At 34.6% G+C, this 27,767-nt stretch overlaps 1 protein-coding gene across 4 annotated transcripts; it reads left to right on the forward strand.

The window, feature by feature from the left end:
* The first annotated feature begins 2,558 nt into the window (after window positions 1-2,558).
* aup1 (AUP1 lipid droplet regulating VLDL assembly factor) lies at window positions 2,559-27,578 on the forward strand. 4 transcript variants are annotated; one of them, XR_015506631.1, is made up of 12 exons: window positions 2,559-2,730; window positions 5,679-5,816; window positions 7,835-7,985; window positions 9,323-9,513; window positions 11,188-11,260; window positions 15,054-15,122; window positions 15,530-15,596; window positions 19,824-19,947; window positions 20,037-20,180; window positions 22,165-22,316; window positions 22,595-22,683; window positions 27,097-27,578. XR_015506631.1 is itself a non-coding variant. In XM_087280179.1 (12 exons), exons 1-12 carry the CDS (start codon window positions 2,690-2,692, stop codon window positions 27,140-27,142), a joined length of 1,290 nt encoding a protein of 429 aa, XP_087136305.1. In that variant the 5' UTR covers window positions 2,559-2,689; the 3' UTR covers window positions 27,143-27,578. The 4 variants fall into 4 exon arrangements, 2 of the variants coding, with proteins under 2 accessions (XP_087136305.1, NP_955984.2); XR_015506630.1 differs by having other exon boundaries at window positions 19,824-19,929; XM_087280179.1 differs by having other exon boundaries at window positions 15,054-15,127.
* The last annotated feature ends 189 nt before the right edge of the window (window positions 27,579-27,767 follow it).

The following is a 27,767-nucleotide window of genomic DNA, read 5'->3' on the forward strand; positions in this document are numbered from 1 at the left end:
TTTTTATTTTAAAGAACATCTTCTAATACCAGCTCGTTCCCCGTGCACTTTTAGGCCTTAAAGTCTCGTTCTTTTAGCAATGCGTTAACCAAGCCATCTGTTAACAGGTCTGGTCCGACAGCGTGAGTGTGTGCGAGTTCACCTGAGGGCCCAAATTCATTTATTGGTCCACTCTCGTCTGCAGCCCTGTAGTAAGATTGAGCTGTGCTCAGGCCGCGGGGCTGAAGGCCAGATCTGGACCAAGAGAGCCGGGCCAAGCCTTACAGACGGACATTAGGCCAAACCCGAGTTAAAATCCTATTAGTTTCAGCTGGGAATCAGATTATCGTCGTCGAGAATCACTCGTCTGGCAACTAGGGTCTAATTTACGCCAATCAACAGCAATTATTGAGGGGAAGGGGAGCATCTATTAGGGAAGCTCATCCACTTAGGCTAATGAATGGGGCAGATTCAATCTTTTACTGAAGAGACGGATTTGGGAACTGCAGCTGCGGGCGAATACACTGCGTTCAAGGGGCTCCACTGTTATCTGTTCATTGTGTGTTTGTGTGTGTGTGAGGACTGTTCATTTGTATAGTGACTTTTATTATAGATGGCAGCCATATGGATCAGGCGTTTCAGATTTTCAGGATCACAGAGTTTATTGCCTTTGCAGTGTATGCTGGGATCAATACATGACAAACTGTGTTACCTGCTTTGTCAATATCTACTGTCAGGCTGATCAAGAAGAGATTTAGTTTGCAACAGTTAGTGTGCCATTTTTAATTCCGATTCGCTTGCAAGAAGAACAATTATTAGGAAAATTGTGTTTTTTATGTTTTTTTTTTATTTATTACACTATGGTATACGCTGAAAAGAGTCACTGACAGGAAATTACAGAAAAGCTGAAGCATTGTTTTTAGAAGGGCTTAAGAGTGGGAGTAATGGCATGGAAAACACAAAGCTTGTGGCGCTCTCTAGTGTTTGGGGACCGCAAGTGTTTCCTGTAAAAAATATATATATATGCCACGGCTAATTCAGACTGTTGATATTCAATGTTAATACATATAGCCTACCTCTGCTGCTTAAATGCGACAAGCACATTTACTAGACACACATCTGACAGTAAATATCGGATAAGAACACCTAGAGCTATTCTATCTTTAAGAGAGAAGAGGTATGCACATAGATCATACCATGCAGACTGTTTCAGAAAAGTCGATCATATGATTTGGCATATATTGAAACAACAGTTATGATAATATCACAGACGATATACACTAATCGGCCACTTTATTAGGTACACCTGTCCAACTGCTCGTCAACACAAATTTCTAATCAGCCAATCACATTGCAGCAACTTAATAAAATAAGTCATGCAGACATGATCAAGGAGATCTTCTTTAGGTCAAACCGAGCATCAAAATGGGGAAGAAAGTTGATTTATGTGACTTTGAACGTGGCATGGTTGTTGGTGCCAGACGGGCTGGTCTGAGTATTTCAGAAACTGCTGATCTACTGGGATTTTCACGCGCAACCATCTCTAGGGTTTACAGAGAATGGTCAGAAAAAGAAATGTCTTGTTGATGCTAGAGGAAAATGGCCATCCACAGAAATGACAACTGACCCAGCCGGGACTCGATCCAGAACCTTCTTGCTGTGAGGCGACGGTGCTAACCACTAAGCCGCCCCTTATTAATGTTTATATTAAGTTTATTTATGGTGCTTTTGACAAGATTTGTTGTTTCAATACGTATATCAATTGTGGGAAAGTAGAACCAATTCTACAGAATGACCCATATATCAAAATGATTCCAATGAAATGCTTATTAATTGTTCACGCATAACAACAAAAAGGGTAGAAAAACTGCACACTGTATGGAATGTATGTAATGCATATTCCATAACGCAAGATGTCAGCCTTCAACTTGAAAAATGCATATAAAAAAGCACGCAAATAAGAAGCTGAAAGGTGAGTTGTCCTTTAAAACTCAAGTGGAACGACGAAGTTTCATGCATCAGCTTTTCCACTCTTGCCTTTGAGTAACAGTTTTACAAGGGCGCCGCAAGAGGTCGCTGCACTTTCATCATGCTTAAAGGTTAATTATTATATGTATATATCTTTTTTTACAACTATTACTATTTATTACTATTTATCTTTTTATGTAAACTTTATTAATGCTTTGGCAATACATTTGTAACATTTGTCATGCCAATAAAGCAATTATTGAATTAAATTGAATTAAGACAGACAGACAGACGGATAGATAGATAGATGGATGGATAGATAGATAGATAGATAGATAGATAGATAGATAGATAGATAGATAGATAGATAGATAGATAGATAGATAGATAGATAGATAGATAGATAGATGCTCGTTTTGTGTTTAGCGTTATATATACAACAATTAATATTGTATACATTACAGCTGTTTTAAATCTTGAAAACACAAATTCAACTTCTAAACACCAATCAGATGTGCTGCCAAAAACCACGTGATTAAGCACGGAAGTTACTCCGGAGTGCCTGATCGCCTTTCTGTCGTGAAGTTCTTTGCGCTTCATCTAGAAACATCAGCCGCGTCTCAACATGGCGAAAAACAGCACAGGCTAATAGCGGCTAGCGTTTCTCCCCCCTCACCTTCCGTTTAATCCCGAGGAATAGTATGCAGCAGCCTTTGAAAATATCCCAGAAAGATTTTAAATAATGGAAACGCGGGGGATTGAGCAGATGTTCGACTTCCAGCGGTAATTTACTCCCATTTAAAGCTTTGAAAACAGTTGCAGCGCTAACACAATTAGCCTTAGCATGTACAGCATCAAAACTCTCTAAAACACAACCGCGTCAAGGCTGTTAGCGTCTCATAAATGACACTCAGACCCGTGCATCAGGATATCAATAGGAAAGATCAATGCTTTCTGAATTATTTGGACTGTTATAATAATTTACTGTACAATGTTTAGCAGAAATGCTAATGAAACAGTACTATATGCTCTATAAGACATTCATGCAGTTTACGAAACTGGCTGTGTCGTAATTGAAACATGTAAACACACGATGTGTATAAGCACAACGAGTCTTCGTATTTGAGATTCTGACATCAGTAAGATTTGTTGCATTCAGTACACATGATCTACATTAAGTTTACATAGATGTATGATGATATTTCAGCTGATATTCTCCACAAAAGCCAAGTCATTAATCCATAACCAGTGCCAAACAGAATCTGCGGACATTTTTCGGTATCTCTGGAAATAACAATACACGAATTTAAGCGGGATTATTTTCAAATTGTAGTAATTAAAAACATAACAAATTAAATAAATATATCATTTACTATGTAAATTGTGTTGAACAAAGTTTCTCATATAAAATATCTACACTAAAATGCAGTGTTTCTCACAATTCCTTCATGTTGTCACAACACAAATTAAGTTAACTCATTCATGTTTACGAATTTAAGTTGATTGAACATGAATTAATTTGTGCCAAAAAAGTAAGAATTTTGTTGTTTCAACTTATTTAAATGAGTAGTTTGAACGAGCATATATAAAGTAAAATATGATAAAGAAATATTTTATATTCTTTTGCATGTGGTTAATATGTATAAACTATTAACAGATTGAATTGACAGAAATGGTACTATATTGTGTTATATATTGTTATCAGGATATGATATGACTTGTTTCATGATATGAGATTTTTTGTCACACTGCCCAGCCCTATAAACATTTGCGTAATGCAATAAATTAATAATGTAATAAACATACATTTACACACATTTAAATCAGCAAATAGACTCAATGATGTGCTAAATAATCTGAAATTAAAATTTATTTATAGCTGAGCAACTCCAGCATTATGGATGTGGCATTTGCAGTAAAAATTCAAAACATAAATTCATGTTAACGTTATATTGTAACATCTGTTTATTCTTTCCAAAACAACTAACCACAGAGTTATGGGATCAGGAAAATATCAATCAGTAAACATTTTTATGTTTTAAAAAAGGAAAATAAACATGTTATGGATGTGACCAAAATAATTAGGAAGTTTACAGTCTACAAAATAGAAATTCTGTGAATTAAACTGCGCAAGCCAAAAGAAATATTGTTATTCGAAAGGATGAGAGTCGGCTCTCTATAGAACAAAAATAATTGATTTGATTTTATTTAACATTTTTGTATTTATGAGAAAAAAAAAGCTTCGTTATGGATGTGACGTCTGTCCGTTATGGATGTGACGGATGTGAAATTGACACTTGTGTGACTTTGGTAAATCAAATATAATTGTTTAAGAACATTGACTGAGATATTTTTGGGTATTTTTACAGTCCTGTAAAATACAAGCCTACACAAAAAACTTAGAAAGGGTTTCGCTATTTTAGTAAAAACTTCATTTTTTCATGGGAAGGTTGAAATTTGCGTGGAATTGCTCCTATCTACACGATAAATGCTGGGTTTCTCACTATGCTTTCATGTTGTCACAACACAAATAATTAAGTTAACTTGTTCATGTTTACAAATTTAAGTTGATTGAACCTAAAACAATTAATTTGTGCCAAAAAACATTAGAAAGTTGTTGTTTCAACTTATTTAAAAGTGTAGTTTGAACGAGCAGCAAAAATAATTTTTTTTGAGTGTACTAAAAGAAAGAAAATATGTCAGTACAACTGTATTGACATACAAAAACCTACAAATGTATTTGTATGTAATAAGAATACAACTGTTTTTGTACATATATTACATAACCATTTAGGGTTGTGCTACAAGTCAATATATATCGTACAAATCATTTGTTTTGAAACGTGTCTTAAATTGTATTTTGGATAATTATTTTATAATTCTACATTTTTAATAAAAATTTGCTAAATAATATGAGAGATCCTGAGTATATATAGATATATGATTTAAAGAAATATTCCTTTGCATGTGGTTAATATGTATAAACTATTAACAGATTGAATTGACAGAAATGGTACTATATCGTGTTATATATTGTTATCAGGATATGATTGTATCGTATATATGTGATTTTTGTCATACAGCCCAGCCCTATAAACATTTGCGCAATGCAGTAAATAATAATGTAATAAACATACATTTACACACATTTAAATCAGCAAATAGACTCAATGATGTGCTAAATAATCTGAAATTAAAATGAATTTGTCACATACACCGTCATAAACACGATATTCAGCAAAAACGCTTATACAATCGCCCATGACCTTAAAAAATGTATAAGAATCTAAATTATGGAGGATAATAAGTTGTTAAAACAGACGATTTTAGATTTTCTATAAATAAATATAAGTTATAGAAAATGATACCAAATGTAAAATATTTAAAACTTTAAATTAGATATGAAGAATAAAGGAAATGTCAAAAAATGTTAACCATACAAACAAATGAATTTGACAAACAAACAAACTGACAAAAAAAATGTTGATATACTCTGTATTTTTGTGAGATTCCATCTCAGCCTTAAGTTTCTGATGTTGTTGTGCTGGGAAAGGTTAGTGTAACTCAAATATATTGGATTAAATGAACTGCACTAGTTAGTAAACATCATGTAGTTACTCTGTAGTTCTCTCTGATGTGCACTGTTTATCATGATTTCTGCCAAGCGGCTGTTCTCAGAAATAGAAATAGATCTCGAAGCTGGTTACTATTCCTGTCATCTGTGTTTACAGGTTACCAAACGATCGCTTCATCCTGCTGCTGCTGTTGCTGTACGCCCCTGTCGGCTTCTGTTTGATGCTACTGCGAATATTTATTGGTGTCCATGTGTTTCTAGTGAGCTGTGCATTACCTGATAGTATTGTCAGAAGGTAAGACCACACACTGAAACGTTAAGGGTTAGTAAACGCAACAATGAAAGACATAATATAAAGAGTGGAATAATATTTGGAAAGGTTTTGTTGATGCTAGGTTTTTGGGCTGGACAATATATCGCTTTAGCATGGATATATTGCATACGCAATAGTTACATTGAAAGATAGGCAATGCTGAGTCTGGTTTATTGTTGACTAGGCGCTACAGAATTGTATTTAATTACTGTATACAGAATTTATATGATTTATGCAAAAAAAGTTTAGCTTTTTTAAAATTAATGTTTTGCTTTGTTTCTAGTCTAAATATCTACGTTTCAAAGCAAAAACAAGATTGTTTTACTCACCCCAGTGGCAGATAATTGAGATTGTTTTAAGGAAAAAAATAATTTTGCCCTATTTCTTCTGCAGTTGAAAAAAAAAAAACAATATCTAAGAATTTTTAGGAATTTGAACGAGACAAAGCAAAGTAGTAAAAGTGTTTTTTGCACTGATTATTCAATTTCTGTACCTGAATACTGTTGGACTCCCCATAAAAATGTCAAATAGAGCTGTTTAAACTATCTCGTGAAATCATATCGGAATATTTATCGCCAAAAAAAAGCAACATCAGATTTTTCCAATGTTGTGGAGCCCTACTAGGTTAATAATAATATAAAACCAAATTAAAACATGATGAATTATGTTACAGGATGCTACAAATTACATTATTTTTCATCACAATACAACATTTTTATTAAACGTGTTTTACTGCAATAAATTTCCAAAAGAAATAACTGAAAATAATTTTAAAAAGTTTCTGCAAAAAATGTTTAAATAGGTTTAATAATAATTAAGAATAAAGCAGATTTGTTTCAGCTCTCATATTTATCGAAATCATATCTTTGAAATTAATAGTCCTTAAATCACAATATTTTTGGTTAATAAACAAGATTCAAATGAATAAAAAACAACAATTCCACATAAGACAGGTTTTTCTTTATCTGCATTTCTTTCTTTTTTTATTTTTATTATCAAGTATATGTAAAACGAAGCATATTATACAAACATTAATGGACTTTTTTTCTTTCTCTGCATTTCTAAATGTGACATTTTTGTTTGTGTCCGTGGCTTTTGACGATTTAAAAGTGAAGAAATTAATTCCATAAAAATTTTCTTATTAAATGTAACACAATATAAAAGCTTTTCTGATAATTAAGAAATTACAAACTTAATATTATATTTAGCAATTCATGCAGTTTTTACTGTGGTTTGTAATTTTGATTTTTCTACATTTCAAACAAAAACACTGCTGCAGATAATACATATTTAAATTAAAATGACAAAAAACCAAGGCATGTTGTCAGACCTCAATTATTAAAAAAGGTTTATAATTATTATGAGACTTAATGACATAAAAATTTTTCATAATTAATATCTTTGTTAATTTGAATTATTTTAATCAATTCATATTTTTAATAATAAGTCTAATATAGTGTGTTTTAGGATAGTATAATATCAGCAATGCTATGGCGTAATTTAGACGTACTGTTTTCATAAGACATTGGTCTTTGCTGGAAATGACCCGATCTAATAATTTTTATATGAAATGAACCTGGGGTCCGTTCTTCATACATGGATTACTCAGTTAGCTGGATTTGGTTATTGAAGATTTAACACGATCTAGGATCGTTACGTTCTTCAAAACTGATCTGAGAGTTGTTGTCATAGCATCAGTTCTGGTAGCTCTAACCTGGTCAGGAGCAGGTTCAGTTCATATAAACAGGATTAGATCGGGTCAGTTCAAGCGAAGAAAATACTGAAAGTATGTACTGTTAAGTTAAAAATATATATATATTAATAAAACTTATGCAATCTGCACCCCCGAAATGAAAGTATAAAGACTGCCACCTGGTGGTTCGAAGAGAAAACTTATGAACTTTAGATACCTTTATATCCAAATGCAGCTAATTGAGTAATCCACGTACGAAGGACAAACCCCAGTGTATAAATGTTTATTTGTGTGTGTGTTGTTTCAGGTTTATAGTGAGAATAATGTGTTCAGTGCTGGGTCTGCACGTTCAGCAGAACAGCCCGCGCTTACGGGACAAAACCACCCGACTTTACGTCTGCAATCACGTTACACATTTCGACCACAATATTATCAACCTCCTGACCTCCTGTAACACGGTAAGTGGGAACGTGTGTTTTCCCAGAGTGATGTCATCTCTCCTCCTCCTCTGCACTACCTTTGACTTCTTTCATTGCTTTGCTCACACAATGAGCTGTATTTCTCCTTTGACTACTGTGCTGACTTAATGCTGGGCTAAAGTCCAGCCAATGAGGTTTTCTTCTCTCTGTTTGCTCACTTCAAATGGTTTACTTTGTTTGGATGCAGGACTGCAGGAGTAACTAACAATTAGTTTCAGTTCTTAGGTCATGCATATCTGTTTGATTTTAGGTCTGCGGGAGATGACTCGGGTTTCATTTGTAAAGTAAATAAATGGCATTTATTTTATTTTATTTGGTGCTGTCAAACGATTAATCACAGTTAGTCAAATCCAATTTAAAGTTTATATTTACAAAATACATTTGTCAGTACATAACATACTATGTACATTTCTGCCTATCTAGATCTTAGGGCTAAAATTTTTTATTTAATTATTACAAAAAAAAGTTTTGGATTGTATTTGTGGCATGATGCTATGTTAAAAAAATTAACGCATCATATTGCTTTTTTATTTGGCTTGTTTTTGTTCACATAAATGCATCCTTGTCACTTCATTCAAAAGTATATAAAGATTAAAATCTTACTAACTACAAGTAAACACTGGGAAACACAATATGTAAAAACAATATTGATAGTTAGACAAAAAAATTTACACATAATATGAATACATAAAAACACACACACACACATATGCAGTTGAAGTAAGAATTATTAGCCCCCGTTTAATTTTAACCCAAATTTCTGTTTAACGGAGAGATTTTTTTCAACACATTTCTAATCATAATAGTTTTAATAATTCATCTGTAATAACTGATTTATTTGGTCTTTGTCATGATGACAGTAAATAATATTTGACTAGATATTTTTCAAGACACTTCTATACAGCTATACAGTGACATATTTAAAGGCTTAACTAGGTTATTTAGGTTAACTAGGCAGGTTAGGGTAATTAGGCAAGTTATTGTATAAAGATGGTTTGTTCTGTAGACTATCAAAAAAATATTAGCTTAAAGGGGCGAATAATTTTGTCCCTTAAATGGTTTTTAAAAAATTAAAAACTGCTTTTATTCTAGGCGAAATAAAACAAACAAGACTTTCTCCAGAAGAAACAATATTATTAAACATATTGTGAAAATTTCCTTGATCTGTTAAACATAATTTAGGAAATATTTTAAAAAGTAAAAAAAAAAATTAAAGGGAAAAAAATAATAATTATTATTATAGATTATTAATTATTGTTTTATCTTAAGAATCACTGTATAATTATGTTTTTTTTCCTCTGCTTCTGTGTGTTCAGCCACTGCTGGAGGGCCCTGTGGGGTTCCTGTGCTGGGCAAGGGGTTTTATGGAGCTGGGTCAGGGTGTAGGGAGCAGGACGGAGCTCACGGAGACCCTCCACAGGTATTGCTCATCTCCTGACACTTTACCCCTCCTGCTCTTCCCAGAGGAGGACACCACCAACGGCCGGACCGGCCTCCTCAAGTTCAGGTACTTTAATATCACAGAGCTAGATAAAACATTTGTTTCTCTTTATTTACCTGGGTCTTTTAATCAAGTTTATCTTATATAGCACTTTTCATCATATTTCATATATATATATATATATATATATATATATATATATATATATATATATATATATATATATATATATATATATATATATATATTAGAAATAACAAGCAATTCAAGTGTGTGTGTGTGTGTGTGTGTGTGTGTGTGTGTGTGTGTGTGTGTGTGTGTGTGTGTGTGTATACACAGTTGAAGTCAGAATTATTAGCCCCCCTTTAACAGAGCAAGGAAATTTTCACAGTATGTCTGATAATATTTTTTTCTTCTGGAGAAAGCCTTATTTGTTTTATTTTGGCTAGAATGAAAGCAGTTCTTTATTTTTAAAAGCCATTTTAATGTCCAAAATTATTAGTCCCTTTAAAGTACATAGTTTTCTACAGAACAAACCATAATTATCCAATAGTTTTCCTAATTCCCTAATCTGCCTAGTTAACTTAGTAAAGCCTTTAAATGTCACTTTATGCTGTATAGAAGTGTCTTGAAAAATATCTAGTCAAATATTATTTACTGTCATCATGGCGAAAATAAAATAAATCAGTTATTAAAAATGATTTATTGAAACTTTTATGATTAGAAATATTTTGAAAAACCGTTAATCAGAAATTAGGTAAATAAAATAAACAGGGAGGCTAATATTTTACTATATATATATATATATATATATATATATATATATATATATATATATATATATATATATGTGTGTGTGTGCATTATACCATATATATATATCTGTGCAAAAGTCCTTGGCCACCATTAGATGTCATTTTAGTATAATTATTCATATTTCTATAAAAAATACTATAGTAATCTTGCTCTTCACCTGAACAATAATTATATTTATAGATAATAATATTGATTATGAAATTCTGTGATACTTATGAAAATTTATGATATTTATAGACAGAAACTGCTGATGAAATGTCAGAGAGTTCAGACCTTAATGTAGTATTATGGAGGCAGTATGGAATTGTCCGGACAGAGGGGAAACAAACCTGAAAAAAGCACATAAATGACAAAAATTTACTTCTTGTGTCTGGTATATTTTTATGCTTTTAAAAGAAATTTGAAATACTAAATCAAACACTTGCTTTCCTTAAATAAATGTATATTTTCATAATCTAGATTTCATTTAAAATCATTATCTAGTATATTATCAAGTATATTATATAGAATATTATCAGGTATGCAAACACTTCTTAAGGCCACTGTATGTAACCGTAATCTACCTGAAATCAGTAAAGGAAGTCATTCATTTAGCAAACAGTGACTTAGTGTTTACAGTGTGAATGCCCTGATTGCTGTTTATGATGAAGGTGATTTCATTTATTTCACATGTAACTGTAAATAGACAGTCTCGTGTTGATATTACTTAAATGTTGAGAATCTGCTGATTAAATGTAGATTTGTTCTTGGAGGGTTGCCAGGTATTATCTAAGCTTTCTTAAAGGGTCTAAGATCAGGCTTTACTGATCTTACTGCCTGTAAATCAGCTGACACCGACTTTGCCATATTTTTTTTGGATGACGTTTCTTTTTTAGGAAAGCTAACATTTTTTACAAGCAAGCCTGACTTCTTTTCTCTCTTCAGCTCATGGCCTTTCTCTGTGTCTGACTCTATTCAGCCTGTGGCACTGCTGGTGAAGAGGCCTTTCATCGCTGTGGTAATTACTTTTAAACCCTCTTTTTTTGTTATCCTCTTTTGTCATAAGCTATTTCCATCCACCCATTGTGGATATACACATAATAAATCCATAATGGAAACATCAAGATGTGCGTCAATTTTAAAAATGCACATAAAACAAAGTAAAATGCACATAAAGCAAAAAAAAGTGTGCACACAACTGAGTGTGATTTTTGTATTTTTTTTACTCAATAAGATAAAATGCACACAAACTACAATGGAAACGCATTTAATGAATAAATCAATCAGCAGGATTTCTAAAAGAGTCCTGTAGGGTGTAATGAAGACGACAACTCCCACGATTCCACAGTCATGGCATCATCAAACTGCGCTTTTGTTTATTGTGAAGATGCGCCGTCTAGTGGCGAAAATTACACACTGTGCCTTTAAACGCGAATGTAGTCTGCAGTGTGTATGTCAATGCTGCGCAGACATTTAAATGTGTCTGAAAAATAATAAGACAAGTCTAGAGCTGTTTTTTGTAGCCTAGAGTTCCTGTTAATACACACAAGAGGGTCTTTGTGCGAGCGTGGCTCATCAGGAGGGTATTTATAGCAGCACTAATAATAAGTGATTCACAGTGCAATAGATTGAAGGACTGTCAAAGTTCAACAGATTTTATAATAGTGACCTCTTAGTTCTATTACAGCATTACAAAATGGTTTTATTTAGTTTTTGGTGAACATTGGAGTTGTGTATATGATCTACTCTCAGCTGCAGTATTACATAAGGGTGTTCTTTCTTTTTGACATCGCAGGCCTCCAAATATGATATTGTTAATCACAGTTTTCCTTGTTTCCACAGAAGCAAACCATTAAAAAAAACTGCATTTTGTCACATCCTTACAAGTCATAGTAAGAAAACAATGACAGGATGTTTTCCTGATCACTTGAGTTATAATTTTGCAGCTTCCTATTTTCTTTTTGGGTTGCCAAACCCACTGTGCAATCCTATTGGTGCAAATTCAAGTTCCATTAAACATCCCATTAAATAAAAATAAAGTTAAGATGTTAGTATCAGTATTGTTTGTTTTTTTGGATATCTATAAGGTAGTGAGCACCAAAACAGTGACAATTTTTGCGTTTAGAAGATATAAACATGTAAAGTTGGTAGTTTGTTGCTTTTGCCTAAATGGATCAACTGTTTCTCATCAAATCATAACCAATCAAAAGCTCTCGAGTATCTGACATGCCCCGCCCCCTTCAAGACCCTTCACATTTGATTTGCTTGAGCTCAACCACTCTCACTGGCGTGATAAAGCAAAAGTCTACTGGCTGTTTTATAAAAAGGGGAGGGGCTACACTGTGCCCCCCCTCTCTTCGTGTTTTGGTTGAGATTACGTCATACATTAAATGAAAATGCACATTTCAAAGCACTACACAGGATCTTTAAACTTCATATAGCTTCTGATTGGTTCATCGCCTGGAGTATATTATCATGTAGGAGGACAGCTAGGGCTGCATGATTCTAGCAAAAATGTGAATCACGATTTTTTTGCTTAAAATCAAGATCACGATTTTTTTCATGATTCTGTAAATGTAAAATAAAGGTTAGATGGTTAGCCTATTATTATTGTTAATTCTTAAACATATGATAAAACAATACTTATAATATTAGGTCTATGTGTAGGTCGACTGTTGCGTAAAATGCAAACATTTGTATAGTCATTGTGATGGACTTGAACAGACTTTCAATATGTCCTGTTTGTTAATTCACAGTAAAATAATGACATCAGAATATAACTATTCATAATTATAAAGTTGATTTATTATGTTTAATAATATGTGCTTGTCATTTGTCATTGACAACATTATTAGACCATTTGTTTTCACTGGCAAAATTAGAATTTTGTTATTATCAGATTCCTTCTTGCATTATTTTCAACATTATATATATAGGCTAGGGTTGTTATATTGACACAGTAAACATTGATTTTTATGCACAACACTTTGTGTTAGCTATGAAAGAAAAAACATATCAAATGCTTGTCATAATCATAACTTCAAAATACAATATGATCATCTATTCTAAACCATGTGTGCGCAGGTTTCACTTTCACTTCCGAGTGCGGCTCATGGCTGCTGTCACTGTGGGAAAAAAACACATACATGCAAATCAAACCTCCCGCACGGCCCTCAAACGATCGCTCTGTGCAACAAACTGAACGTTATTAACAACGTTATTACCTGTTATTCACAGCCTATGCAGGTACTGTTCACTAAAGTAGGGCCCAATCTCAATTCCACCCCTTAGCCCTTCTCTTACCCCTACCCCTCGTTTTGCGCGTGCCAGTGAGGGGGTAGTGGTGTCCCAATTCTCTTTAGCTTGAAGGCGCAGGGCTAAGGGCAAGGGGTATACACCCCTTCAAATGAAGATTTTTCAGGACCACACTCGAAACCAAGGGGTAGGAAAAATTTCCCAGCTGCACCCGGAAGTAAAGAGATCCACTAATTAGTATTTTGTTTTGTCATTATTACAAATTTTTACAACAAACAAACCCGTTTTAATATATTCATAATCACGTTCGTGTTTTACCATCATGCTTTTTACAAAAACGCTAAAATAAAAACGCTAAATTTTGCTATCTATTCTCGATCTATAATCCCTAATGATAACTTCTGTACAGCAAACGCACAACATTCTGACACTCTATGACACTGGAATACCCTGTCTGAAAAGTCTAGTGACTGGAAATGGGCTTTTTACAGTGTCTGCTATAATGTTCATGTTGTTTTTGGTGTGTTTACATTAATGTACATGGCCGGTACTGTTACGATCTTATTGCCACATTAGATCATTATGATAACATAATACATGGCTTCAGTGATATCCTGAAGATAAATACCAAAAAATAACACAACTGGAATCACTACAGTAGTCGCCATCATCTGAACTCACATGAAGCAAAAGATCGCGAGGACATATAATGACCTGTGCAGGTGATGTAGTGCTGTTCCAATTCTTAGGGGTAAATTTTGAAGCCCTTCCGCTTAACCCTCGGTTGCAAGGGCGAAGGGGTAGGGGTACAAAAGTAGAATTGGGATATGGCCTAGGTGTCATTAGCGGCACGCATACATTCTCGGTAGCTGACTCGGTAGTCAGCTTACGTGTGATCTAGGCCGCCAATACATCCTTACATGAAGACAAAAATCACATATTTGGGTGAATTATACCTTATAAATACAGTATGTGACACTTGTAACGTCATTTAAAGGTGTCAATGTTGCTGTGAAGACTTGTGCGACTGCCTCGCTTCTATCCTGACCTTGAAAATATAATTGGCTGAATCGTAGAAAAGCTGAATTAGGATCAGGTGTAGGGTCGAATCGAGATGGTGATCTTTTTTCGATTAATCATGCAGCCCTTATGACAGTAATAATAAAATGACCCAAATCTGACAGTTTTTATTATAATTTTTTTATTTTCCAAAATTAAATATAATCACAGTTGCTTTTAAGTGCTCACAAAATCACGCCGCTGTAGCTTTAAATCTTACATATGTAAATGACCTCCGTTTTGGATTTGCTTGCCTGATTTGCATGCAAAAACATCTGCTGCTGAATACTGGATGGCTAGTATAAGTAAATGCGGGCGGTCATATGTTAATGTGTTCATGTCTGTGATGGTAATACCATTGACGATTTCTGAATGGCCTGCTTATGTATTCAATGCTAAAGATCGCTTCAGTAATAAGTCATCAACAAGCACATGATTGTGTTCAGCATTAGCATCTGCAACATTATAAAAGCTCTCTCTCTGTTTCTTTTTGTCAGAGTACACCAGAATCGTCATGGCTGACGGAGCTGCTGTGGACCTTTTTTGTACCGTTCACAGTGTACCATGTAAGGTACTACATATTACAGTCTCTCCTTTGTCCAGTGGCAGTATTTAAACGTACAATCCCCTATTGCTGCTCTCAACAGATCAGCACTGGTAATACGACAATAATGAAGCTTCTTAGTGTTTTATTAGCCTTAGAATTTGTGATGCATGCAGCTTATAAGAGAAGTTTTTGATTTAGTCTTGAATTGCATACCTGTTTGTTGTTATATAATTGTTTTCATTAATTTTGCTTGAATGTTTAAATGTTTAGTTATGTGTAATATTGACAATTAGATGATGTAAATGTCATGTAGAGTGAATAAACTAAGAATAAGAAGCAACAATGTCTTAATAGATGGATAATTAAATGTTCTTGATCAGTTTGTGATAAGCTTCTGAGTAGTTGTTCTGCAATGCTCTCATTCAGATGGCTTCCACCTTTGTCTAAAGAAGATGGTGAAACACATCAAGAATTTGCCAGCAAAGTCCAAGGGGTAAAACGTCCTTATTTACTTATTTATTTATTTACTTACTTAAGGTCTTTGCACACTGAAGTCTCATATCCGTTTTTTTCCTATACATATGCGAAAAACTGATGCGTATTAGGGTTGGGCCGATAGACGATGCCAGCGTCCATCGCCGCTGGCCAACAGACACCACGATGCTGAGCCGGCATTGCAATCTTCCGCCCCACCCCCGTTGCAAATCCGCTCTTAAAAAATACACACTCAGGCCCCGATTACACTAATAGGTCTTAGTTTTTGAGTGCCATTTTAGAACGAAAACAATCCACAACCACTCTGGTGTTTCATCTAGCATTTCTAAGCAGCAGCCCTCCTTCCACACTACTGCTGAAAACGCACATCACGTGCACAGACACACAGGCACAGACACACACACACACTGTCATGCGCTCGAGACAGCGGGTCCTGGCAGTCAGCGGGGTCAGTAGACTGGTTCAATCTTTCGCTTTCACAGTTGTACTTAGTAACTTAGTGAAAAGAAAATCTCAGATACTGTTGGCTGGTTCCTGTTGGTTGTGCACCCTTTTACAAACCAAGTCTGTCGACGCCGTTATAAAGACGCCAATCACTCTGCCTATTCACGCCTATTCACAAGTTCCGCGAAAAAAAGTGATTGACAGGTGGTAATTTTGTGTGTAACTTATCTTTATTCATTTATGGTTTGGTTATGGGTAGGCCCACACAGAATCTGCGCGCGCAGAATTCCGCAGATTTTTAGCCTATCAATAATTCTGTTTATTTGCTTGAGTAAATGTGTGTAAAATGTTTTTAAATTAATTTCAGTAATATTATTGACTAATATTAAAATGTTCATCTGATTTATGTGCAATGCAGTTTGTAAAGTAGTATTTTCTGTCTTTTAGTAGAGCTAACATATGAGAGACTTGTTTTGTTTACTAAATAAAGTGAATCTAATTGGATTTGCATTTTAAACATTAAATAAAAGTTAAAAATTTATTATTTTTTTATTTCATATATTAAGGTTTTAGTTATGATACTCCCAAAATAATTCTGCAGAAATCCGCAGATTTTTACCAAAATTCGCTGCAGAAATAGCAAAAAATGTCCACAGATTCCGTCCGGCCCTAGGTATGGGTAAAACAAAGACCATGCGGGTCAGGTAGTTAAAACTGTAGGCTACAAATAATTAATTCGTTATGAATTAATTAATTATTTATATTTAATTAATCGGCACCTATGACGACGATGCCATGCAAAAACATATTAGACATCATACGATACCAAATTGTGCGACATCGCCCAACCCTAATGCGTATTAATTAATCCATTCTGTAAAAAACGCAAAACATTTTGGAGTCAATTCCAGCAGTTATGCTTTGTTCTCTATCTTCTTCAAAGGATAGGGGATGTGCTACTCATTAGAGGTGTAATGGATAATAAATCTCACGTTTCGGATCACATTATGGTTTTTTAGTCCATTTTTTCAGAGCAGCCAAAAAGAGGAGGAGACAAATGTACTTTGCTTTCCATTCATAACAAAAACAGTACTGCAAGACACTTTTGGTTTGAACAAACAGAACTTAGAACCTGTGTTTTATTAAAAATAAAAGGAACAAATAATCAACTGAATAAAAATATATTGTAAAATATTCCGTACTGTGAAAAATTACTAAACATGTGATTTTAATGACACAAGAGGCAATCTCTCTGTGATCGTTCAGGCCCGTAGCTAGGAGAAATTCGAAAAACCCACCCCTGACGGACAAAGATCCAGAATTTGTCCTAAACATGAGCTCATTTGTCCTATATTGACTGATATGCCATCAAAATAAGTGAAAATAAAAAATAAGCATAATTCTGAATAGTTTTGGCCAATGCAAGCAACATCGAGTCCAACATCCAGCTGCTAGAAAACATACAGTCTGTCATAAGAAAAGTCATCTTTCGCTACTGTATTGTTTTTAAATAGAGAAAACAGTTTACAGGTTTTATTCTAAATCTTGGGCCTTACTCTTAAAACAAAAAAAGAGCAATAAAAAGGCGTGAAGGAACGAAAGTGGCCCATATTAAAATGAATTTAAATACTAATTAGCTGATCAAAAGCACTCTTTTTTTTAACAAGAGAGGCTAGATAAATTGTAAAGCTCTACCTTATTATTATTATTTTTATTCAAATGGTCAAATTCTGACTGAGGAAAGTTGAGTGTGCTTGCCAGTTTGTTATTTATAATTTGCCTAAATGACAATAGGCTTGTTTTAAGTTTAAAACTGATTCATATATATGTTTTCTAATGATATATGATGTAATTTATGTGTGATTGTGTTTTTTTCATATTTATTTATTGTAAATCTTTTGTTAATATTTTTGGTACATCAAAAGATGTGGTTATGATGACCATCCGGCAAGCTAATTCAGCTATAAATAGTGCTTAAAATGTATTGAAATCTCACAATTAAATAGAAAATAAGGGGTATAATTGCAGAAAAGTCCACTTTTTGAGAGATAAAGAACCACCCCTTTCACCGGGCTGGCTACAGGCCTGTCGTTACAAATTTAGGATTTATCTACAGGTAAAAAAATGTATTAGATTAATCCGCCCCTACTAATTACACACCTACTACATATTATGTTCATCCAATACTAGAATGAGAGTTCAGCTCATTATCAAAGAGCTGTGCTGGATTATGCCCAAAAGCGAAGTTTATTTCAGGAAAAAAGTAGTATTTTAATATATTGCTTGCAATACTTTACAAGTATACGTAAATAATTCCGAAACAGAGACTGGCAGTACCTACAGATATTATGTTAGACGGCAGCCGCGTTGACATCCGAGCAACGGACCATGAGGCGATTAAAATGTATATGGTCTGTGCGACAAATGTATGTACCCACAGACACACACCCACTCCCTAAACAGCAGCTGGGCAGATGTGCACTAGTCTCAGAATCCAGCATATAGGGGTTCTCAACTGTCCACCACATTCTGTCACATATAATATGCACTCTGTTTGTCATATAGTTTTCTATGGCTCAAGTGACGGCATTCTGTATTTTGCCGTTCACTTGTACGGTGGCTCTGAACTGTCAAATTACCTCCTAAAGTGCTTTTTCGGATGCAAAAAAAAAACCCCAGAAAAAAATCAAACCAGCTTTGAATTTTTTGATGACGGACGAAAGTTTCGGAGCCAGTGTGTCTACGATACACACAACGTGAGGTTGAATTTATTTTTTAATGTGTAAGAAATAAGGGCGAAAATTTCGGATTCAGTGTACAATTACCTTTACTTTCTTACTTACACTTCCTTTTTAAAATAAAATTTACTTCAGGTAATGTAAATGATGGGAGCTCAAAACAAGTCTGAGTTTTAAGCTTGATCAGATGTTAAAAATGATAAAAATTTTGTTTTACTTTTGGAACCCTACTGGATTAAATTTTTTTAAATTTAATAATTTAACTTAATTTAATTTTAGTTTTATTTTATTCATTTTATAATTTTTTTTTATTAATTTAACTTAATTTAATTTTAGTTTTTTTTATTTTATTCATTTTATAAATTTTATTTTATTCATATTATTTCACTTAATTTTTATTTTATTTTATGTTATTGAAATCTACAGTGTTGCAAAATTTTGTATTTCAAATAAATGATGTTCTATACAATGCAAAACATGCATCTGTTTTTAACACCAAGAACTAAGTAACATTTTGTGAGAACCAAATATGTGTTTAAATGATTTCTGGAGGATCATGAGGTTATTTTTCTCTGTAATATTTAAAATTATTACTATTACTATTATTATATTATTACTATTAATTATTACTGTAACCTAACTGCAAACACCCCACCTCAAACCTTTGAACTGTAGTTTAGGTATTTTAGTCCAATTTCACACAACAAAAAAATTGTGATTGAATTTGCTTAGTCCTACATAATGTAAATGTTTTTTTATTTTTTTTTACCAATACTCAGATTACAGCTTGTTGACAGTTCACAAGTCTTGCTTCTGTAGCAGTGAATGCTCTCTGATATGCCTTAAAATTAAATGGATGTAAAACCATTTTTTTACTAATGTCACACATGGGTGAATAACATTGTTTAAACAAACCATTTTCTCATTGTCCGCTCACATGGCTTTTCATCCTCATAATCTTCAGATGCGTGTATTGTCCTGATCAAAGCTCTGACTTGTTTGGTGTGGTTTGTCGTAATGTCCGTTGTGTGTTTTCCCGTCAGCTACTGGCCACGGAGCTGGGTGTGATCTCAACGCAGATCACCAAAGCAGACAAAGCTGAACACATCAAAAGAAAAAGACACAGCGCCCCTCAGACTGCACATTCAAGTAAGAACGGATTCAATGGTGAGAAATGAAACTATGATGATTCGATCAGTATAGTAGATGCATTCGGTCTTCTGGTGTGAAATTTCAAACTGTATTTTTGCCTTCAGATTTGGGTGCCAGACCTCGCACAGTGGCACAGGGTTTCCTGGGCACAAGTGTAGGGGCAGAAGACTCACGGATAGCACGTCTAGCGCAGCAGGTGAAAGAAGTGCTGCCAGACGTCCCAGTATCAGTCATCACCAGAGACTTGCGTATGTGTTTCTCCCATAATGCATTGCAGTATTGAATTATTTGTTAATGTTTGTGTATATACTGAGACTTATTTTCACTATGTTGACACTTCCAACTGAAATGGACTATTGAGTAGCGGGTGAAGCTTTTTTTGTGCATCATTCGCTTTTAGCAAACTAACGGTAATGCCAGATTCACACTGGGCTTCAGCGTCAATGCTTGACGGAGGGCGTGTCTGAAGTTAGGCAAATAAAATAAGCTACTGGCTGAGCTGGAATATTTGCATAAAGCGATCTGATTGGCTGATGCTTCCATTGAGGCTTGAAAAAGTTGAAAAAATTTCCAACTGAAGTGGTGCCAACGGATCCACATTTCAGTTCGACAACGATTGACTTCACCCATTCAAAGTGAATGGGAAGCGTTGCCGCTGACGCCTCGCGTGACGGGCCATGGTTAAGAATATCGGGGGTGAAGTTTTCAAACCAACATCAACATATAACTACATCCACTCCAAATGCAGAGGCAAATGATCAGACTTTGATTGAAAATTACCAAAACAGACATTTTCTTTCAGTGGATTAACTTGTTTACTTTAATTAACCTTGCTTAACAACCGTAATTTACCTTAATTAACAACAGATTCATTATTTTTTTACATTCATTCACGTGTGCTGACAAAAAAACATTGCAAATTTAGATTTTTACTTGGATTTTAGTATCAAATTCACTGAATTACAGATTAACTGAAGCTGATGGCTCCCTGGACATCAGGAAGCGCCAACCTAATTTCACCAAGTAGTACATGTTCCTAAATTAACATCAATGTTGATCCTGGAACTACATTTCAATCAGCTAATCAGGATTAAGGGATACATTTACAGTTAATGTTAAGTTTAGGCCTAAATGTTAGGTTTATGCACTTCCACATAATGGTTATTCAACTATTATTCTCGTGATTTCGGGAATAGTTAACAGTTATGGTTGGGCTTACTGGTAGGGAAGAGGTATAAATTACATTTTCAAACAAAAATTTTGTTCCAGGATAAACATAGAGGTTAATCCAGGATTCCATCATACTTGGCAAAATTATGATGTGCATCTCAAAAAAAAAAAGGTGGGCAAACTTTAAATAATTTTGAGAATGATAATAAAGTTAAAACAAACTGGCAGCGGCAGTCCTTTGTGACCACCGTTGAACTGAAAGTAAATAGTCTCCAGGCCTGGTTCTCCTCTCTCGTTTTCCACTGGGTCTCTTCCGTTTAAGTTTCCAGAGCTCCTTCATGAGACTCGAGACAGGTGGTGCACACAGGTGACCATTTAACACTCACAACACCAGCCTTGTATCACTCTCACTGCTCCCGGTCCCGCACCACTCGCTACACATTGACTTTCATAGTAGGAAAAAACAATACTATAGAAGACAATGGTTGACGGTTTACAGCTTACTTCAACTATATTTATTTTATGTTTAGCTGAATAAAGAGAGTAGATAGCTGTTTATCATATACCCATTTTTGTGCGCATTTTGGTACACAGCATTAAAAGAAGCTTAATGGGATACATTGTAAGACATCTGAAATGTTGTTTTGGTCATTTTAAAGACCCTTAGATAAAGTCCATCATCAAAGTGGCTCAGTATTATTACCTCCAGAACTTTCTTGAGTGTCTCCAAAATCCACAGCATGTTTGTTGCGTTTCGACTTGTAACTACTGAGGCGCAGGTGATTTATTATATGATAAAAAAAGGCCCGCTGTGGCTTCTCCTACCACAGCAAATTCAATTTTCCTTTTAGTTTTTTGTGGCCAGTTTTTAAGGAAGTGACAATTGTGTTCTCCTTGACTCATTGGATGGATACAGTGCTTTAATCACTAATATTCTATGCAATTTCCTGCATTAATCTATTTCTATCCTTGGATGTAAACATATTGAACTATCCTTCAAGCAATGCAGTTTCAGCTAGTGTAGATTTGGTTTGGTAACAGCTTTTATTTGTCTGCGTACAGTACAGACCAACTGTGTGGACACAACCATAACCAACCTGCTGGAGCGAACCGATCAGTTCAACTCAGAGGCTGCTATGACAATGCCTTCGGGTCCAGGGAAAGCAGCAGCTTCCTCCACACCATCTGCAATGGTCTCCTCACCTAATTTAAAGGTACTCTCACATCCCTCATTGAATAAATGCTGGGGAACTTAATAATTTCTTTAGCAAGTTTGTTTTCATTCCATATTGTCCTAAATTTTTCATATTTTTAGAAAAAGTGTATTGTATTTTACATTGCAGCACAAAAAAACAGTTTTGATGTACAATTATATAATGGCCTCCTCCCTGCATGGCCTGTGTTAGAGAATTTACCTATAAATAGCACCTTTGAAGCCTTTTGTCTCACAGGATATTTATATAAAAGTGTCTGTGTATTCTTCATCCAACAGCCAGCTGCCAAATCCTTCGGGAGATCACCCATAGACAGACACATGTCTCTACAGGAAAGAAAAGAAGCCTTATATGAATATGCAAGAAGGTAATTGTTTTCAGAAGACTACAATTATATTTTAAAGCCCGCTAGCTCACATTGTTATTCTTAAGTGCAAGTTAATCGACTTAAATATTTGTAAATATCTTCAATCAAAGTCTGCTCATTTGATTCCACGTTTGGAGCGGCAGCCCTTTCTGCTGATGTCAAACTGAGGGTTTCCATAGCACCTGCATATTAATGCCCTTTCTTTCCATTAAAGGTCCCATGAAATTAAAGTCAACTTTTTTAGATGTTAGTATCAGTATTTATAGTGTTTAAGGTATCTGTTAGCTAGTGTGCTCCAAAACAGTGACAAAATTTGGAAGTTTAGTAGATATACAACTGATGTAAAGCTTGTAATATCACTTCCGCCTAAATGGCTCAACGGTTTTATTCACATTACCTCATACTTCAGTTTCTCGTCACATTATAGCCAATGCTCTCTAGTATCTGTCATGCCCCGGCCCTTTCAAGACGCTTTTCGTTTGATGCTCTGGAGTTCACCCACTCTTACTGACAGAGCGGTGATAAAACAAAACACTACTGGCAGTTTTTTTAAAGGGGAGAAGTTACACTTTCCCATCCTCTCTTCATGATTTGGTAACGATTACATCAAACATCGAATAAAAATGCATATTTCAAAGCACTTCACAGGACCTTTAAGTTTGCTATGAGGAAATGATGCGCAAACTAAGCCCCGCCCCCTACTCAATGTTTTGTTTTAGATGCAAGTACGTCAGCATACTGTAGTAAATATTTAAGCAACTTCTGCTTCCCGTGGACTAAAAAATATTGCATTTATTATGGATATACAGTGGTCCCTCATTAATCGCGGGAGTTACGTTATAAAAATAACTTGCAATAGGTAAATACCTGCAAAGTAGTCAGCTTTATTTTTTTAAATTATTACAGGCTGTAAAATTAAACGTAACAAACTGAAGATTCATTTATTCTGTAATAGCATCCTACAGCTATGTAATTTCTACCTTCTATTAGCATGTCCAGAAGTCCAACTTTTTAGCATCTTTCTCTGCCTATTGGGTGTACCGCAGGTGCGGTACATCTCGTCGACATTGTGGGGTTTGTTGTGGAGAAAACTGCACGGAGGAGATTGATTGACAGTGATCTACCACCAATCAGGACATAGAAAACAATGCGCTGTAAAAAAAACAACAAAAAAAAAGCATGTCTAATTTACCCTTCGCTAAGCCACCCAAAAATCGCCACCCACCAGTCGTGGCTTAGCAACCAACGCTGGGGCTCTGTCAAGCTTTCAAGCGAGGGAAACAAGCCAAAGCATATGGATTGTGCAAATCTGATACCCGGTATCCTGAAAGTTTAGACAGGAGTTTTCCCTTTTCAAAACCTAAAACCTAAGGGGAGAAATGCCATCGTGGATCAAGCTCTGTGAGGGACGCTAAAGGAGCGGAACTAAGTTGTTGTTGTTTTTTTCGATATTCCTGACACATTCAGTGGTAGACCAACGACAATAACTCACACACCTCTTACATTAACCTAAAAAGATCTAAACTGTGTTTCCTATAAAAATACACAGCAGGTTATGTTTCCCAGCGGTCAGCTTTATTCGCTCGATATCATGAGCACTGCTCCGTTTAAGCCCTCGCCATAATAGTCATACTAATAGCAGTCATATCTCCATCTATTTCAAGCTACGAATATTTGAAATTACAAGTCAACAGAACAAAACAGAGATATGATCACAAACTGAGCACTTGCTATAAATATACTTTACCCGCAACTGTTTTTCAGTCATTTATAAAAAGCACACAAGCATACTGACAGTTATAGGTAACTTACTGTACATTGTTATGGGTCAATGATGCTAATATTCAGCACAAATCCATCAATTTCCCCTTTCTGGCTGCTCTTTTTATGAATTAATTGTGTAGAAGCACTGTCCATGCATGTTTCCTCGTCGGTTAGTAACGCTATATTTCATTGTACAATTAATCTATCAGGCTTTTTGGCTAAACAAGAGACATTATGGTTTAATTAGTTATTATTAGATTATTTTTAAGTGTCACCTCTCCTGCTGTGCATGAACTAAGCTGTTGAATGGTTAGCGTATGAGGCGGCTAGGCTAACATAGCATTAATTTTGATTGAATTATTTTCTAATCGGTTGCCTATTATGTCGTGAATATATTCCTGTAATGCATACTGCAGTTTTTTTTTTTGTCTGGCTTTCTCAGATATCTCACCTGTTTGCCAAAAATGACAAATTATATCCCTACCATTGTCTGACATTGGCGCATACACATTGTAATAGGCGTGCCAGGCATGAAAGCTTGACAGGCGTAGCAACAGTAACTAAGAAGGGCAGGGCTTAGCGATGGGTTTATTGCACACACAAAAATCCACGAAATTGCGAGGCCGCGAAAGGTGAACTGCATTATAGCGAGGGACCACTGTAAACATTGCCTGATATTTTTAGCATTTTGCACTTCATAGTGCCTGCTCAGTGTTTTATTCCTGGAGTATCTTTACCAAAGGAATTTAAAACGAAGTCTTCAAAGCAGCAGTGTCCAGACTCGATCCTGGGGGGCCGGTGTCCTGCAAAGTTTACTTCTAACTCCGATCAGACACACTTGCGCTAGCTAGTCAAGCTCTTACTTGGCTTTCTAGAAACATCTATGCAGGTGTGTTGAGGCAAGTTGGAGCTAAAATCTGCAGGACACTGGCCTTCCAGGACCGAGTTTGGGCACCCCTGCTTTAAAACTTAATGAATGATGGAAGAAGTATATGAATATCAGAAAAGGTACAGGAGTGTGTAATGATGTAATGAACTACAATAAAGGACTACAATCATCTGATTAGGGCTGCACGATACATCGTTTCAGCATCGAAATTACGATGTGCGCATCCGCAATTGTCACATCGCAGGAGGTGCGATGCAAAGCAAAAAAAAATAAATAAATAATTATATATATATATATATATATATATATATATATATATATATATATATATATAATTGCCATATTATTTTATTTATTGTAAAGTTAATTGTTGGTAATTATAAGGACAAGTTTATCTTTTCTACAATTTATTTGTTTTATAACATGTTTGTTTTTTTTAACTTCTCAGGGGGTTAGTGTTTAGCTGTTTTTATATTTTTACAATTTTGTGATAAAATATTTCCTTCTGTTTTATAATTGTTGTAATAAAAAAGTTTGTAATTGTTGAATAAAAAGTTAAATTACTTATTTTTCACTCGTGTTAATTCCTAAATGTGATAATAAAGTGTCATTTTTACATTTACCAAATGAGCTCACCTTTATCACAGTAAAAACAACATTTAGTATTAATATCATAACATATTAGATCCTTGATTTATCTGAATTGACAGTTAAGTCATATTTTTTATAAACAACCCAAAAGAAACTATAAAAATGTTTGTTCAGTGTTTTTACTTATATATTGTTTTATATTCTATAAAAATGCTTAAAAAATTACCCAAATTATTATAGAATTATTGATTATTTAATTTTTGAGCAGTTCAAAACTCCCGATTCTGAATTTCTTAATATCGCAATATATATCGCAGGGGAAAAAAATATTGCAATGTCAATTTTTTCCACTATCGTGCAGCCCTACATCTGATGGCAATTCTACTCAATTGAAGTGATATTATGCACATATATGTAAATATTTAAGTATTTTGAGAGTGTAGTTTGAAGAGCTAAAAGTCTATACAAGTTTCACTTTTCAACATGGGCTGCATTCTGAAAGCTTTAAAATCCCAATGTGGCAAGGCATCAAGGCACGTTCAAATCCAAATTCTGCTTCACTTCCTGTCTCAGAACGTACCTTCTTCTCACTGAATTTCAAAGAGAGCGAAGACGTGGGATGTGTTTGATTTCCCACAATCCTGTGTGTTCTATTTCTGACGCTTAAAAAATAAATAAATAAAAAGTAAAGTCTCGAACCACAGTTTTAGTGTCATTTTGTGTTTGAATGTAAGTTTCGACTAACATTTTACACTTCTTATGGCGTTTTTAGCAAGAAGTTAGTATTAAGCAAAATCTTTATTTTGTTATTATTAAATCGTCATGCTTTGTCTGTAATCCATTTTACGTGGTACCTTTGTGCACAAACACTGCTTCCAGAACAGGCAACAGTCAGCTGTCTACGCCTTCAGGCACAGCCATGATTTATTTTAAATAATAATTTGAATTAATGCAAAACCTCAAAGCTTACAATGACTCTGTCTTTAAAGATTTATTTAGTATTGTAAAAAATGCATATATCTTTATGCAGGAAATATAGATTTTAAAACTAGAATTTATATCATTTACAATTGTTGACATTGAAATTGTATTAAAACTGAAGTATCTTACACCATGTTTCATTTGTTGAGTAATCTGAATCCTTTTCTTTCTGTTCACCCCACCCACAGACGGTACATTGAAAAACATGGACTGAACAAAGAGGACGATCTATGACCATGGACAAAGACACACCTGATGAATTGTTTAGGAAAGACAGCTGCTTTACACAAAATCCACGCAGACAAAAAATAATCGAGTTGACCCAGAATGAAACAACAGTTGTGTTCACCTCACATGCGGAGAGAAGACTGGATTGTTTTCTTTAATGTTTTTTTTGTTGTTTTGTTTCTTTGTTAATCTTCTTGCATGGCAATCATGCATGTCTTTTTATGATTTCTCTCTGCAACAGAAAACAATTATTTTGGTAAACAATTTGTATTAAGACCCAGTGACCTTGGCACTCTTCATATTATTTTTATAAGGTCTTTGGGTAGAGAATAAGAGTTCGGAGACATGGCAGAGCGATATCTTGAGGTTTATTATGTTGTTAAGGATACGTGTTGATGCAATATCAGCTTTTAAAGACATTAAAGAACATAGAAAAGCAAAATTGCTCTTTTTGTGTCTGATATTTTTTTGGTACGCATTCATGTCAAGGTTTTTTTTTCTTTTTCGATTATTGTCTTTACACATGTACAACGCAACGAAATGCAGTTAAGGTCTAACCAGGAGAGCAGCAGGAAGTTCTATGGGTATAAGGTATTACGTGCAATTACAGAAAAACTGTGTAATATTTACA

This window comes from Danio rerio, chromosome 14 (genome assembly GCF_052040795.2).
Source record: "Danio rerio strain M-AB ecotype USA chromosome 14, GRCz13ab, whole genome shotgun sequence".
NCBI classification, from domain to species: domain Eukaryota; kingdom Metazoa; phylum Chordata; class Actinopteri; order Cypriniformes; family Danionidae; genus Danio; species Danio rerio.